Below are 13,781 nucleotides of genomic sequence, written 5' to 3'. Positions count from 1 at the left end.
ATAGGATATAAAAACTATTTTTGTTTTGGTTTTTGAATGTGATCTGTGAAAGACATGATACAAAATCACATGTGTCAAATTTCACGTTCATCCGTTCGCGCTATTTCTTAAACTGAAAGCTTACGCCTCGTACAATTTTTTTATATATAGATTACTTTTATTGTAATAGGTATCGTAATATTTAGAGAGAGATTACATTTTTATTGTGGCAAAGAATAAATCACGTTCTACTTAGGAAATGAAGAAAGAAGAGTGTCTAATCTTCGAAGCTAGAACATACTACGCATCTAATGACGAATATTTGATGATAATGTTCTCCATATCAACTCGGCCACGGATGCTTAGTATCTAAATTGAAATTGATTCTACTATTCAATAACTAACACAGCCTTGACGGGTTAGATGTCTGATGCGACCGTACTTCAAGAGCGACAAAACAATCACGTGACTGTTTATAGACCTACTTAAGGGCTACCTTTAAATTTTTTTGTGCAAGTGCTAGAAACTATACAAAACAAAGCCTACATCTAAATAGAGTTTTTAAATACATTCAACAAAATAAACACTTATTATACTCTTGTTATGTTAGTTCATACAAATTTATAGAAAAAACGGATCCTCTAAAGATAACACTAACAATAGGTATTAATGATTTCTTGTCTAAATATAAATTGCGCAGTATTTTTTTCCGCTAAATATGAAACAGTGCCTAGAAGTGTATAAACAAAATGAAATCTTAAAACTATATCTAAATCTTTGATCATTTTTGTTGTAAGATTAACCTTCATTCAGACAGCCTAAAATTCAGATATCCATGTGAGTAGGTATATCCTATGTCAAATCTGTAAAAAAACAGTCTTTAAAATAATATGGTTTTACAATATAATACACAAATACTAAAACTGCCATGAAATGTAATCTAAAAATGAACAACGCCTAGCAATGGATAAAATATATTCATATGTATTTATGCCGGATGGGCATCTGATGTTAAATGATACCGCCGTCCATGACTTACAGTGCCAGAAGGCACGCTGTTTTACTGAAGGACCCAAGTCGAATTGGTTCGGAAATACTTCAGTGGGCAACTGGTTCCACATAGCGGTGAAGCGAGGCCAAAACTGCCATCAAGACGACGGACGTACGGTGGTGGTACGGATGGTAATTCTGTGTATGTATTATGTGTAGCAGAAAATCTTAATAAAATTCAGTAACTTATAGGAAAATAAACGCAATGCCTATCAATTGATAAACTATTTTATATGATTTTATAATGAAATATTGACTATAAAAATATATCAATAATGGCGTCCGGATTTCAATTTAGAAATTCGCCAAATTAATTTTTATATTCTGCTTTAATAAAAAACTCAATTCGATTGAAAAGACGCTGCCTTAATTAAAATGTAGATTAGTACCGTGTTTGTTAATATGCTAACATTACTTTAAAATTAAAATAATGCTAACTATGGTTATGATACGGCCGACGATATTTGTAAATTTTCCACGCAATAATTACAACGTTTATACTTGAGAAGTCAATTTAATAAGGTACGTAATAATAAACCTCCTGTTAGCCTGTCGCATTATAGAGCACTAAAACCAGTGTCGAAAGAGGGTTACGTCAATAATAAGACTCCTTAATGTTTAAAACAGTTAACAGTTTGTTTTTTACATCAATCGTTTATTGTGTTGTTTATGCAAAACTTCGAACTTCCGTCTTAGAATTCCACGTATTATGATTTGCTAGATTAATTATATTATTTATGCATAGCAGAGAGGAAACCCATAAAAATTATAAAACAAATAATGTTGTTTCATATAACACAATTACCATATTTAGAAATATTAAATTTAAACAATTGATTCCATATAACTATATATAAGATCCCAAATTGTGTTATAATTAATATTGAGAAAAAATTAAAACCGCACGAGTATTACATTTTTAAAAATATTGAAGTTTGAACTCACAGGTAGAACATTTGAACAACAACAACTCTTGCTTAGGCTAGGGTAAGTAGAAACAGTGCGAGTACATAATTTACTTGTTAAAATATAGAATATATTATGAATGGAATACGCGGCGCAATTTTTTGCGCTAACTCCACTATTATAACCACACTGTATTTTGCAGCTATCGTTCGAGTTCTGATTTAACGATTTAGCTCAAGTGGCCAATTTCAAACAAAGTCAAATGCTTTCTGGGGGCGATACGCGTTACCAATTTACTATATTTAGAGTACTTATAATTTATAAATGAATATCCCATATTTTGTAACAGAAGATAAATCTGATTTATGAGTTATGACAGCGACGTAAACAATGTCCTTTTTCACTGAACTCTCCACAGCTGTCATTCTAGACAGATAACTGACAGTCAACTATCAGTTGTCACATACATGCTCGCGACGTTCGCGCACGTGTTCTATTTATTAAAATATATTATTTTTAAGATTAATACGTAAAATGTTCTTTATGTGCCTTAAATAGCTGCAAAATGTCACTTCCTAAAGAAGTAGGAGATGAGCTCCCAGGGTTTGAAGTTCCCACACAGGAGATAGAAAAGAAAGATGGTCAAAGTAGTAAAAAGAAAAGTTCAGGAGGCTTTCAGTCTATGGGATTTAGTTTTCCTATCCTTAGAGGTATTGCAAAAAGAGGCTACAAACAACCTACCCCAATTCAAAGGAAGGTAAGTGGACTTAATATACATAAATATTTTACAACATTCATAATATCCTTTCTTTCAGATTTCCTGATTATATCCTATCTGTCTGATATTTGTTCTTTTTAGCTTGCTGTATACATAAATATTTTTTACTGCAGAAACGTTGCAAATTGCTTCTGCCCAGTTAATGATAGTTTTGTGACTGTTATTTTCATGAAAATTCTTATATTTACAGTAATTATTGTGTTGAATCTGTTTTCAGACAATACCATTAGCATTGGAAAATAAAGATGTTGTGGCTATGGCTCGAACAGGTTCAGGCAAGACGGCATGTTTTGTTCTGCCTATACTGGAAAAGCTTATATCACCTAACCATAAAACATTACCTGGTAAAAATTTAAGAGCACTTATTTTCTCTCCTACCAGAGAACTGGCTCTACAGGTAAATATATTTTTTTGTTGGTTGCACAGTGTGAAAGGTTTTATTTATTACCTTCTGTTGTAAAATTCTAACCATTAATTTAAGTTACTTTGTAGTCAAAAGCTCGATTATAGTATGATGATTACTTTTATACAATTTCAGACAATCAAATTTGTACGAGAACTGGGAAAGTTCACAGGGCTAACATCCGTGGCTATACTTGGTGGAGAATCCATAGATCAACAGTTTGGTTTAATGTCAGGAGATATACCAGATATTGTAGTTGCAACCCCAGGTCGATTCTTACACATTTGTATTGAAATGAACTTAAAATTGGACAATATAAGTGAGTATAAAAATATAAGCTTTTTATTTTTAATAATAAGTTTGAGGTTGAAATTATTTTTTATTTATATCATATACTAAAATCTAGTTATAAATTTTGTCAATGGTAAATAACTTGTTTGGTTTGCTTATATGACGAAGGTGTTGTATTATAATATATACAAATGTACTCACTTATAAGGTGAGAGGTTTCCATGCCTTTAGTTCCTAGGGAATGTTAGCATATGCTCCTATTTCACCACACCTACTGATAGAGGAGGTTGCAGCTCCGTCGAAACTGGTGTAGAGTTTATTGCCATATCTTCTCTTCTGTTCTTAGCCCTTGATTTGAGAACTAGAAGTAAATGTAAAATAAGAAGCATTTAATATCTATTTTTTTATTGATGTTCATAAGTGTACATTGTCTTACCTATATGAATGAATGAATTTAATTTAATAACCTAATTGGTACAACATACAATTGCAGAGCATTAAATTGGATAGATGTAAAAGAAAATACCTCCTATCTAAATTTTAATTGTAAAGCATAGCTTTTATAAAGCAAAATAAAAAAATATATAATACTGCACTTACTTTGATAAAAATTATATATAAAAATCTGCCAAAATGAACCTTTTTAAATTTATTTTGGGATTCCCTTAAACATATATCTTCCTATATTTCAGAAACTGTAGTATTTGATGAAGCCGACAGACTATTTGAACTGGGTTTTGGTGAGCAACTAAGAGAACTTGTTGCTCGTTTACCATCAACTCGGCAGACATTGTTGTTCTCTGCAACTTTACCCAAAATGCTGGTAGAGTTTGCTCGAGCAGGTCTAAGTGATCCTGTACTTTTAAGATTGGATGTGGATTGGAAGTTACCATCTACTTTATGGCTGGGTTGGATTGTGGTCAGAGCTGAATTGAAAACGGCAGCATTGTTATTACTTTTGGAGAAAGTGTTGACGTCCAATACACCTCAAGCTGTTGTGTTTGCTGCTACTAAACATCATGTGGAATATTTGCATTTGGTGAGTCAGCAAGTAAATACTGCTGAATGTTAGTTCTAAGTAACTTAATTTTTTAAGTTGGGATGATACTGTCTCAAGCAATGTTTCCCAACATAGGGCTAACTTTGATTGATAAAGGGGTAGGCCCCTTAACTATAAATGTATATATAAAATAAAAATAAATATTTACAAAACTATGTCACCTATTGTGGCTGAGTTTAAAATAATTTTGTGTAGATTGCAATAGATTGTGATTACTCATTTGTTTGTAACAGATATACAATATCTATAAGATATTTATGTAGTTATTTAAGTATTTAATGAACACATAAAAAGCAATGTCCATAAAGCAGTATATTATTTCAGATACTCCAAAAAGTAGGTATATCTTCCACCTATGCATACTCTGGTCTGGACTCATCAGCTCGTAAAATAGCACTTGGCAAATTTACAAATAAGAGATGCTCAGTTCTCATTGTGACCGATGTGGCCGCTAGAGGATTGGACTTGCCATCTTTGGATACGGTCATAAACTACAACTTTCCAGCTAAGCCAAAGTTGTTTGTGCATAGAGTTGGTAAGTCATTTTTGATTTATTTATATTATATTTATTATATACATTGAAAGTGGTACAGTTTTTTTATACTAACTGGGGAAGTTTAAGGTTGCATATTTAGTGTTTGAAACAGACTATTATTAATTTCGTATAATTGTTTATTTATTTTATTAAATATCTAGACAGTTAATTAAAGATCGATATTCAATCAAGTCGCTAAAGTTCCGTCAGACAAGCTACTGAACGAAACGTTTAACGAGTTTCCTAAACGTAATAACTGTCTAGAGATTCACTTAACTCTCTGATTAAATACTTTATTGCGAAATATATAAATCCCTAGGATAAGGATCATTTTAATAATTATCAAATTTATATAAAGCTTTATTAATTGATTTAGGTTTAACGGAGAGTTTTGAATTTATTCAGTGATAATTCTCTAATTTTTGCTTTTTATAAAAACGAGGTTAAATATAGAGTAGTATCATAAGTTACTACTTCTAGGTAGAAGTGCGCGTGCTGGTAGATCAGGTCGCGCCTTCTCTTTAGTCGCCGCTGAAGACGTTGCGCATTTGTTAGACTTGCAACTCTTCCTTGGAGCTGAACTAATTAATCCCTCACAGGTATTTTGACCCGTTTTTAATTATGTTTTTAGGGAAATTTATATTTTATTAAAATTTGATGATTTGAATATTATGTATAATGCGAAACTGGGTTTCTTTATAAATCTCCGACACTATCGACATATTTGTGTATTCGTAGATTGAATTCACAGTAGCGATATTGTGTTATATTAAGTGTTTAAGATTATATATGTACTTTATATTTTTACTAGCTGCCCCCGCGAACTTTGTTTCTCCTTCGTTTCACAAAATAAATTTAATTTATACTTTAGCCGTGGTAATCATGATATTGAATTGTAGCTTATATGACTCGTTTGTCGGTTTATCATTGCAGTGCCATCTATTAATTACTTACTCAATCCAGTGGAAAAGTATCGACATCTGTTAGAATCTTTTGAGTTAACAGATAATTGGGACTGTCAATTAATCATAGACAAATAATTTGCAATCAAATAAAATTAAGTTGGACCAGACTGCTCACGGTGTGCCAATTTAATTTAAAATCGGTTAAGTAGTTTAGGAGTCCATCGCGGACAAACATCGTGACAGCAGATTTATATACAGTAAGATTAAATGCTTCTCGACATTATCATATTGGCAGTCTGTAAGGATGATGTATGTATTTCTGTAATAAATAAATAAAAATAAATATTTTGTTAGGTAAACGAAAATGGATTAGCTTGTCCAAGCGGTGTTTGGGGTTCGATGTCGACCACTGCCTTGGAATTGCGACACCAGGACGTCATGGCCTGGGAGAAGAATCACTCGGAAATAGTATGTTATTAATATCAATATTTACAGATTTTTTTTTTAAATAAAATTATATCTCTTGTAAATAGATCCGTGTTGGTATATGACCCTCTTGAGGTTGTGGGTTCAATTTCCAATTGTGTATATATTTGTGTTTTTAATAAGAAAATTATATGGAGATGAAATTATTATAGGGATGTATCGATACGCCTTTTTGCCGATATGATACCGATACCGATTGTATACAAATATTGCTGATACCGATACCGGTTAATATATCAAGTTTGGTTTAAAATTTTAAATGTTTGTTGGAATTAGAAACACTATAAAATTATGTCTGGTATATAGGAGATGTAACGGATTTTCAAACATAGTGTAATTTTGGCGTCCCAAACCAAATTTATGTATTCTTCTTTTTGTGCCTCTCCATTACTGGAGGTTGGTCATCAGTCTCTTGAAGCGCGTCTTGTCTTGTGCCTGATGCACCAACTCTTTGCATTTGCAATATTCGTCCACTCCCTAACATTGCCATTTATTTCTTCCTTCTACCAACACGCCGTTTACCCGGGATTTTGATTTTACCCATAATTCATTGAAGGAGGTGGTAGAGGTAATTTTAAGTATAGAGTCTCAATGTTACACGAAAAATTGTGATTTTGCTTCTGAAGGTCTTTTGGGTCATGTATTTTAAAAGTATTTAGATACCATTTCATTTTGAATAAATGAGGTTTTTATTAGGGGGGTTTTTAAAGGGGGTTTTATAATTCCCCTTTTTATTATAGGAAGATGCAGCCCGCGTCTGTGGCCGCGGTTGGCAGCAATACATAAAATGGCGTGAACCGGCTTCAGCTGACGCCAACAAACGAGCGAAACTCGTCAACTTACCCTCTTTGGTTCATCCGTTTCTGTTGGATGAGGGACAGGATGCCGTGGTAGAGCTGGTTGATAAGATCAAGAATTTCAGGCCAAAAGGGGTAATTATTAAGGGACAATCTAGTGTTTATATCATTAGTGACCGCGTTGGTCCTGAAATCATCCCTGAGGTCGTAGGTTTGAACTCCGGCTATGATATTCCCTCGTACGATGATAGAAAACTTCGTGAGGAAACCGGATTTTAACCCACGTGTCAGGCACAAAAGACTGCTCGCCTAGGTGCCCATTATGAAAAAATGTTTTTCATATTATCAAGTCACATATGTTTTAAAAAAAGGTTTTAATAAATTATGTTTTTTTTTAGACAATTCTAGAACTGACAGGCAGAAACGACTCTCCAATGTACCTCGCTATGAAGGCCAAGCGGCGAGTGCATGGGAAGACTGTCCAAAAGACGAGGGAAAATAAGGATGGAATGGTAATTATGAATATTGATACTACGTACTTGGTTAGGCCGGCAACGCACTTGCGAGCCCTTTGCAATGTAAGTGTCACTTAACAGGTGAACCTCATGCCTGTTTTGCCCCTGTTATATTAATCAAAGCATCAAAGTATCTACTGCACCATCTGCCGGGTTGATTTGTGAATATAAACCATTCATTGCGCCACTCAAACGCACACAAAAAAGTGCATGAGTGCGAAGTACACATGTCAGAAGTGAAACTTCTTTGTAAATTAATTATAACTAAGGTAAAAGCCCCAATCGATGATCACTTCTATCACTATATATACGAGATAATGATAATATAAATAACTAAATCTACGATCTAACAATCTACGTTTACTGCACAAGACGATATGCGACAGAATTGGCATCTAAAGTTCTAATATATAACTACTAAACGAAGACATTAACCAATAGCGTGTATTTTTCTCGATCTCCCTTTCTCATTCTCTCTCAAGCCCTCATGCGCCTAAAGAATTTTCACTATAAAAATCTTTCAATCTGTCCAGCCATTTAAGAGGACATACACACGTACAATAGAATTATAATATATATAAAAAATAATTATAACTTCGAAGTTCCAAGCAGGTCAAAAAAGGAGCAAACAGGTTTGTTTGACCCCATACAGCCATTGACATTCCAATTGATCCAGGCTTATTTAAATATATAGTACCTGGATGGCCGAGCTTTGCTTGGTATTTTTATTTTTTTATAAATTGTGTCTTTGGAAATTATATATAAGTACGAATTACATACTAATAAAATGATGAAATATGAACAATATATATTATATATGCTGGAATTGCTTTAGTGTTGTCGTGTCGTTAAAGCAATAAAAAAAAATAGTATTATTATTCGCCGATAGATGTCAGGAAGATTCATTTTTCAGTTTAAATTGGGACTACTCAAACACCACCTTTTTGTTATTTTCTATCATTTATTCCTAACTAAATCGATTTATCGCCCCCGAAACCCCCCGTATACTAAATTTCATGAAAACGAAATTTCACGATCCCGAGATTCCAATTATATATATAAAAGAATTGCTCGTTTAAAGATATAAGATACGCTTCCAACTCATATAATACTATAGGCTTTAATTCAGATAATTTTTTTAGGTACACATATAAACATAGATTACATTAAACTAAGTATTAGAAGATTAAGATTTTTTTTTTCTAATATTTGTATCTTGCTGTTTTTTTTGGAGATCCGTTTGCCAGTGGGCATAAGCCTCCTCCAACATTTTCCATTCATTCCTTTCTTGGGCCACTCTGTTCCACATCACTCATGCCAATGTTCTCGTGGTAATGGTTTTTGTTGTCATTTACATTTTTGATATTATTGCCTTCCATTGTTGGAGTGTTGTGGTCTATGTTTTTCTTGGGTTTTTGTTTTCCAACTCACATACAAAAAATAATAATAAATTCCAGCAACCATTTGAAAAGACTACTTTTACCGGATGTAGGTCACATAATTTTGATTTGAAATCCATGGGGTTTATATAACAAGTCAGATCAGTTTTATGTATTTCCTAATCCTACAGCTAACATATAACATATTATATAACAAAAATAACGATACTAAATATAAATCCAAAGATACACATAACATCTACAAAAATGTTCAAATATTAACGAAAATAAAAAAATCAATAAATCTTATTAAATTATTTTAAGTAAGTAATAACTAATTTGGCTGTATGTGTGTTGGCTGGGTTAAGTTTATTTTTAAACACAATAAATATGAAATTACAGGGTGACAATGTTCTCCAAGATAACTCGCTGACAACTGTAAATAAACCAGAGAAAGGAAAAGGCAAGAGGAAGAAAGAAGCTGTTCGAGATGAGAATTATATTCCACACTTTGCAAGCGATCAACACACAGAGACCGGGTAAGATCTAGTTCTTTTTAACTTAATTTCTTTTAATTAAGAGTTATGTCAATTTATTATTTATATATAAATAACAAATATTATCTTTATTTTTTTTTGCACAGACTAAAGTCAAAAGCTTTTGATCGTGAGGAAACTGGTTTTCCTTTAGACCCAAAAAATCCTACTTGCCTATTGATTAAATGATAATGAAACAGGTAACGTAGTCTGAGGCCCAGACCTAAAAAGGTTGTAGCGCCACTGATTTATTTTATTTTTTAATATAAGACAAAACTTAGATTTTCTAGAATAAAATTTGCAAAAAAATCCTTGTTAAAGTTAATGGTTAAAATCAAGCCACAAAACGATTGGAGATTAGTGAACTTAGTGAACTCTCAGAGTATTATTTCAATTTAATTATAGGTTTATTTACCGTCTTCCATAGTTTTGTGCTGAGGACGAGAATCTCTTTTTTGCTTTTGTTAATATATATATAAACTATTAACATATAAAAGACAAATACGTGGAGTGACCATAAACTGGTACATGAATGATCATGTACCAGTATATTCAACAGATGACCTTAAAATAATTAATTTACAAAGAAGTTTCACTTATGACATGTGTACTTTGTACGCACTCACTTTTTTCTATTTCTAATTGACAAACAAACAGAAACAAAACAACAAACAGATCATTGGCGCTTGATTGAGGCTGTATACAAAAATGTCTTATGCCCCACTTGAATATGGGACCTCCATATCCTCAATGAGCCTATTCGAGTAACCCATGAACCTTGCTGAACTCATTTTTTAATCTGTAGAAGATCAATATTATGAAAGTAATATTTGCTTTCAGTATGTCGGTGAACTTCTCTGCCGGTGCTTCGCAAGCTGAACTAGATATGGGCGTGGACTGTGGCGAGGGAGAAAGAGTGAGAAAGTCGCAGATGCGTTGGGACAGAAAGAGAAAGAAGATGGTGCACGTTGATCCCGTACGTATACGTGTTTTTATAGAGAAAAAATATTCTTTGAACAGATCTCTTCTGATAAAGGTTTTTACTGTGCGAAAACTTGGAAAAGTTGCATAGAAAAACCTAAACACCAGATTTCTTTTTTTATAATTACAAACGCAGTTTAGGTGTTCTCGGGTTTCCCGTGCAAAGTCGGGGCAGGTCGCTTGTGTAATTTGAAGTTTAGTTTGTAAATGACTTTGTATTTAAAGGACGGTGGCCGCAAAATGATTCGCACGGAGAGCGGTGGTCGCGTGCCCGCGTCTTATCGAAGCGGGAGATACGACGAGTGGAAAAGACGGAACCACACCAGCGAACACGACGATGATGACACGCGTGCGAAGAGCAAACAACGTGAGTGGACAAATTTGTTATTAGATTTTTGAAGTGAAACTTTAAGCGCATGAGGGTAAAATTTTTACGGAACGTCACGAAGATGTGCAGCGTTTTTGTCGAAGAAAAGGGAAAGCGCGATTGAGACCGATTGAGAGGGAGTGAGAAAGGAAGATTGAGAAAATATACACGCTATTGGTTGATGTATTCGTTTAGAAGTTAAATATAAAATCTTTAGATGGCTGTTCTGTCGCATATCGTCTTGTGCAGTAAACGCAATTTTTTTAGTTATTTATTTATTTATTTATTGGAAAACCAAACAGAGACATCCTTATAATAAAAACAAAGTCAAAAATAAAACACAATACAAACACACTGGATGCATCCACAACAGGTTACACTTATACAATATATTACCATTAGCACGTATACAATGTGTGAACAGTGTGAATATAGATATACAAATACATGGAGTGATCATATACTGATACATGATCATAGATTGAGGCTTTTAACTCAGTAATAATTAAATTACAAAAAACTTTCACTTCTGACATGTGTTTGTACTCACGCACTTTTATATTATTTTTGATTCAAGTAATCGAAAGTCGACTATATATAAAAAAATTCAAATGCATTTCTTCGCTGTTTTTAAGATATTTATTGTTATTTATTTCAGCATCTGAATTCCGTCCCCGCTGGGTGAAGCACAACGAACGCATCGCCAAGAAGAAAGTTGACGCCTCGTCTCGAGAGATGAGGGACAAACAGCAGATCGTCAAGGAACGTCTGCGAAGGGACAAGGTGAAACAGAAGCTCAAGTTCAAAGCGAAAGGCAAAAAGAAAAAGAAGTGATATTGAAATAAATATATAAATATTATATTTCTGTTTTATTTGTCCTAGTAAATATAGTTGTGGGATCTTTTCGATACGATTTCTGTTTCTGTCACCTCGAAAGGTGTGAATATATTTTGTTAGCATTTAATGTCTTTAACTAAATTCTATAACTTTTATTCTATAAAGTATATAACAAATAATTACATTGTAAGAGTAAAGAGTTGGAAAGAAGAAAAATCTGTAATTCTTAAACGAACTTCGCCTTAGGCCCCAAAATAGGCATATTATTTTGGGACTGTCGGTGTAACCATAACAGTGTAACTTCATCAAATTCGTGTTTATGTTTCTTAAATTTTTTGGAAGGTTTTCCATCCATTTGCTTGTAGGTTTTTTCTTTATTGTTCTCATTGTGGATCACGACTAAACCCAAAGCGTCCACCGACATCACATATGTTCTCTCCCACCTCTATTGCGTGTATCAGTAAAACTTTTTCGTCAATACACAGTGATTTCTATTGCCCTGTTTAAAGTTTGAAAGTTCATGAGCAAGTAGGCTTACGATAACGTAAAGATATCAATGATTCCTACTAACAAGAGTACCTATCTACCTACACCTGCAAGCAATTCGCTCATCCAATCCAATTTGTTAACTAAATAACAGATTTCTTAGAAAGTTCGGTACGAATGCTGCCGGCAGTCGAGTTTATTTTATTTAACTAATTTTGGCATCTCGAAAAGTACTCTTTATTATTTAGGGTCACCCACACGGGCCACCGGCCACAACCACAAAACGCCGCCACTGGCATATTTCCTGTAATTTTCATACATATTATATGGACTCGCCACACACGGTTGGCGCCGGTGGCGGCCACACGCTACAAATTGTCGCAGCTTGCTTCTTGTGGCTCGCACCGGCCACTAATCGCCGACACAAAAAGCCGCCACACGCCACTCGCGCGATTTCACGCCCCTCTCTTCGTTCGAAGACGGTTTCGTCTTCTACGACAACGTCTTTTTATCAAAAGTAGCGCATTAATAATAATAAGTAAACCTTCTTCGTCAGAGTTCATTATGATACTGCACGCAAGGGTTAAAAAAGTAGCAGACACCGACCGCAAGTGTCGACCGCCGGCCACAAATGACTGTCGCGCGTATCAGTTACCTTAGTAGCCGCTTCTAGCTTCTCGTGACGGCGTTTTTGGCTGTCGCGTGTGGCCCGTGTGCGGCGACCCTTACGTCGTTACTGAGGGTGGGTAATGCTTTAGTTGTGGTTGGCGGACCCAGTTTCACTTAGATTTATAGTCGATCCGTGCGTAAAGTCCTGGCTAATTAAGCCAGACTAGCCCCTAGAAGCACAGAATCAGAGTCTCCTCGGCACTTCACAGGCTTCACGGATCGACCTTACTCCTCCGAGGATTTCTACACGTTGTTTAGCCACAGCTATCCTATCCTAGGACTAGGTGGGCGACAGATTACTCTGCGCTGAAACTACTTCTGCATATGAGGGGTGTAATGTTATGTAGAGTGTATCATTGCAAGACAAGCTAAGCCAACCAAGGACAATTGATTTCGAGGATTTATGGAGCATCGACGTAAAATCCAGAGACATTAATTACATGGAGTTTATCTGTATATATTTTAAGTCCTTCAAAATATTAACATAGGCGCGCATGAGTGTTCTTAGTATGGTTTACGAATTTTCCATTCGACCGAAGAGGCATGGTCGAGTCTTCATCTACCTCGGGAATGATATCGTTTATGTTAAAGTGGATTTGTATACCAAGTTTTTGAAAGCAACTTATTTGATCTACTGAATTCCTTCAGAGTGAATGAGAGAAGGTGTACTGTGCACTAACTATATGACATTCCAGAAAATATAAACTGATATTGTTAACCAACCAAAGAGACCCTGGGCAAACTGATCAAAAGATCGGCTTCTATCAATCCGAGAATATAAGTGCGTGCTCATATTTCACCAGGCCTCCTGCTCATAGAGG

General features: G+C 34.4%; 1 protein-coding gene across 1 annotated transcript; it reads left to right on the top strand.

Annotated features, from left to right (window-relative positions):
• The first annotated feature begins 2,386 nt into the window (after positions 1–2,386).
• Positions 2,387–11,827, top strand: LOC111004155 (ATP-dependent RNA helicase DDX54). Its single transcript, XM_022275032.2, has 13 exons — positions 2,387–2,692; positions 2,931–3,110; positions 3,252–3,435; positions 4,100–4,446; positions 4,792–5,002; positions 5,483–5,601; positions 6,262–6,375; positions 7,134–7,325; positions 7,589–7,702; positions 9,487–9,623; positions 10,461–10,596; positions 10,827–10,968; positions 11,627–11,827. The coding sequence occupies exons 1-13, from the start codon at positions 2,501–2,503 to the stop codon at positions 11,800–11,802; spliced, it is 2,244 nt and encodes a 747-aa protein (XP_022130724.2). The 5' UTR covers positions 2,387–2,500; the 3' UTR covers positions 11,803–11,827.
• Positions 11,828–13,781: the final 1,954 nt, after the last annotated feature.

This window comes from Pieris rapae, chromosome 7 (genome assembly GCF_905147795.1).
Source record: "Pieris rapae chromosome 7, ilPieRapa1.1, whole genome shotgun sequence".
NCBI lineage: Eukaryota > Metazoa > Arthropoda > Insecta > Lepidoptera > Pieridae > Pieris > Pieris rapae.
Note: the sequence above shows the minus strand (reverse complement) of the source record. Positions and strands in the feature narration are given on the sequence as shown.

Coding starts and splice junctions, on each gene's coding strand:
- LOC111004155 (XM_022275032.2), top strand. CDS start 2,501: ATGTCACTTCCTAAAGAAGTAGGAGATGAGCTCCCAGGGTTTGAAGTT. Junction 5,602..6,261: donor AACTAATTAATCCCTCACAG/GTATTTTGACCC, acceptor ATATTTTGTTAG/GTAAACGAAAATGGATTAGC. Junction 9,624..10,460: donor GATCAACACACAGAGACCGG/GTAAGATCTAGT, acceptor ATTTGCTTTCAG/TATGTCGGTGAACTTCTCTG.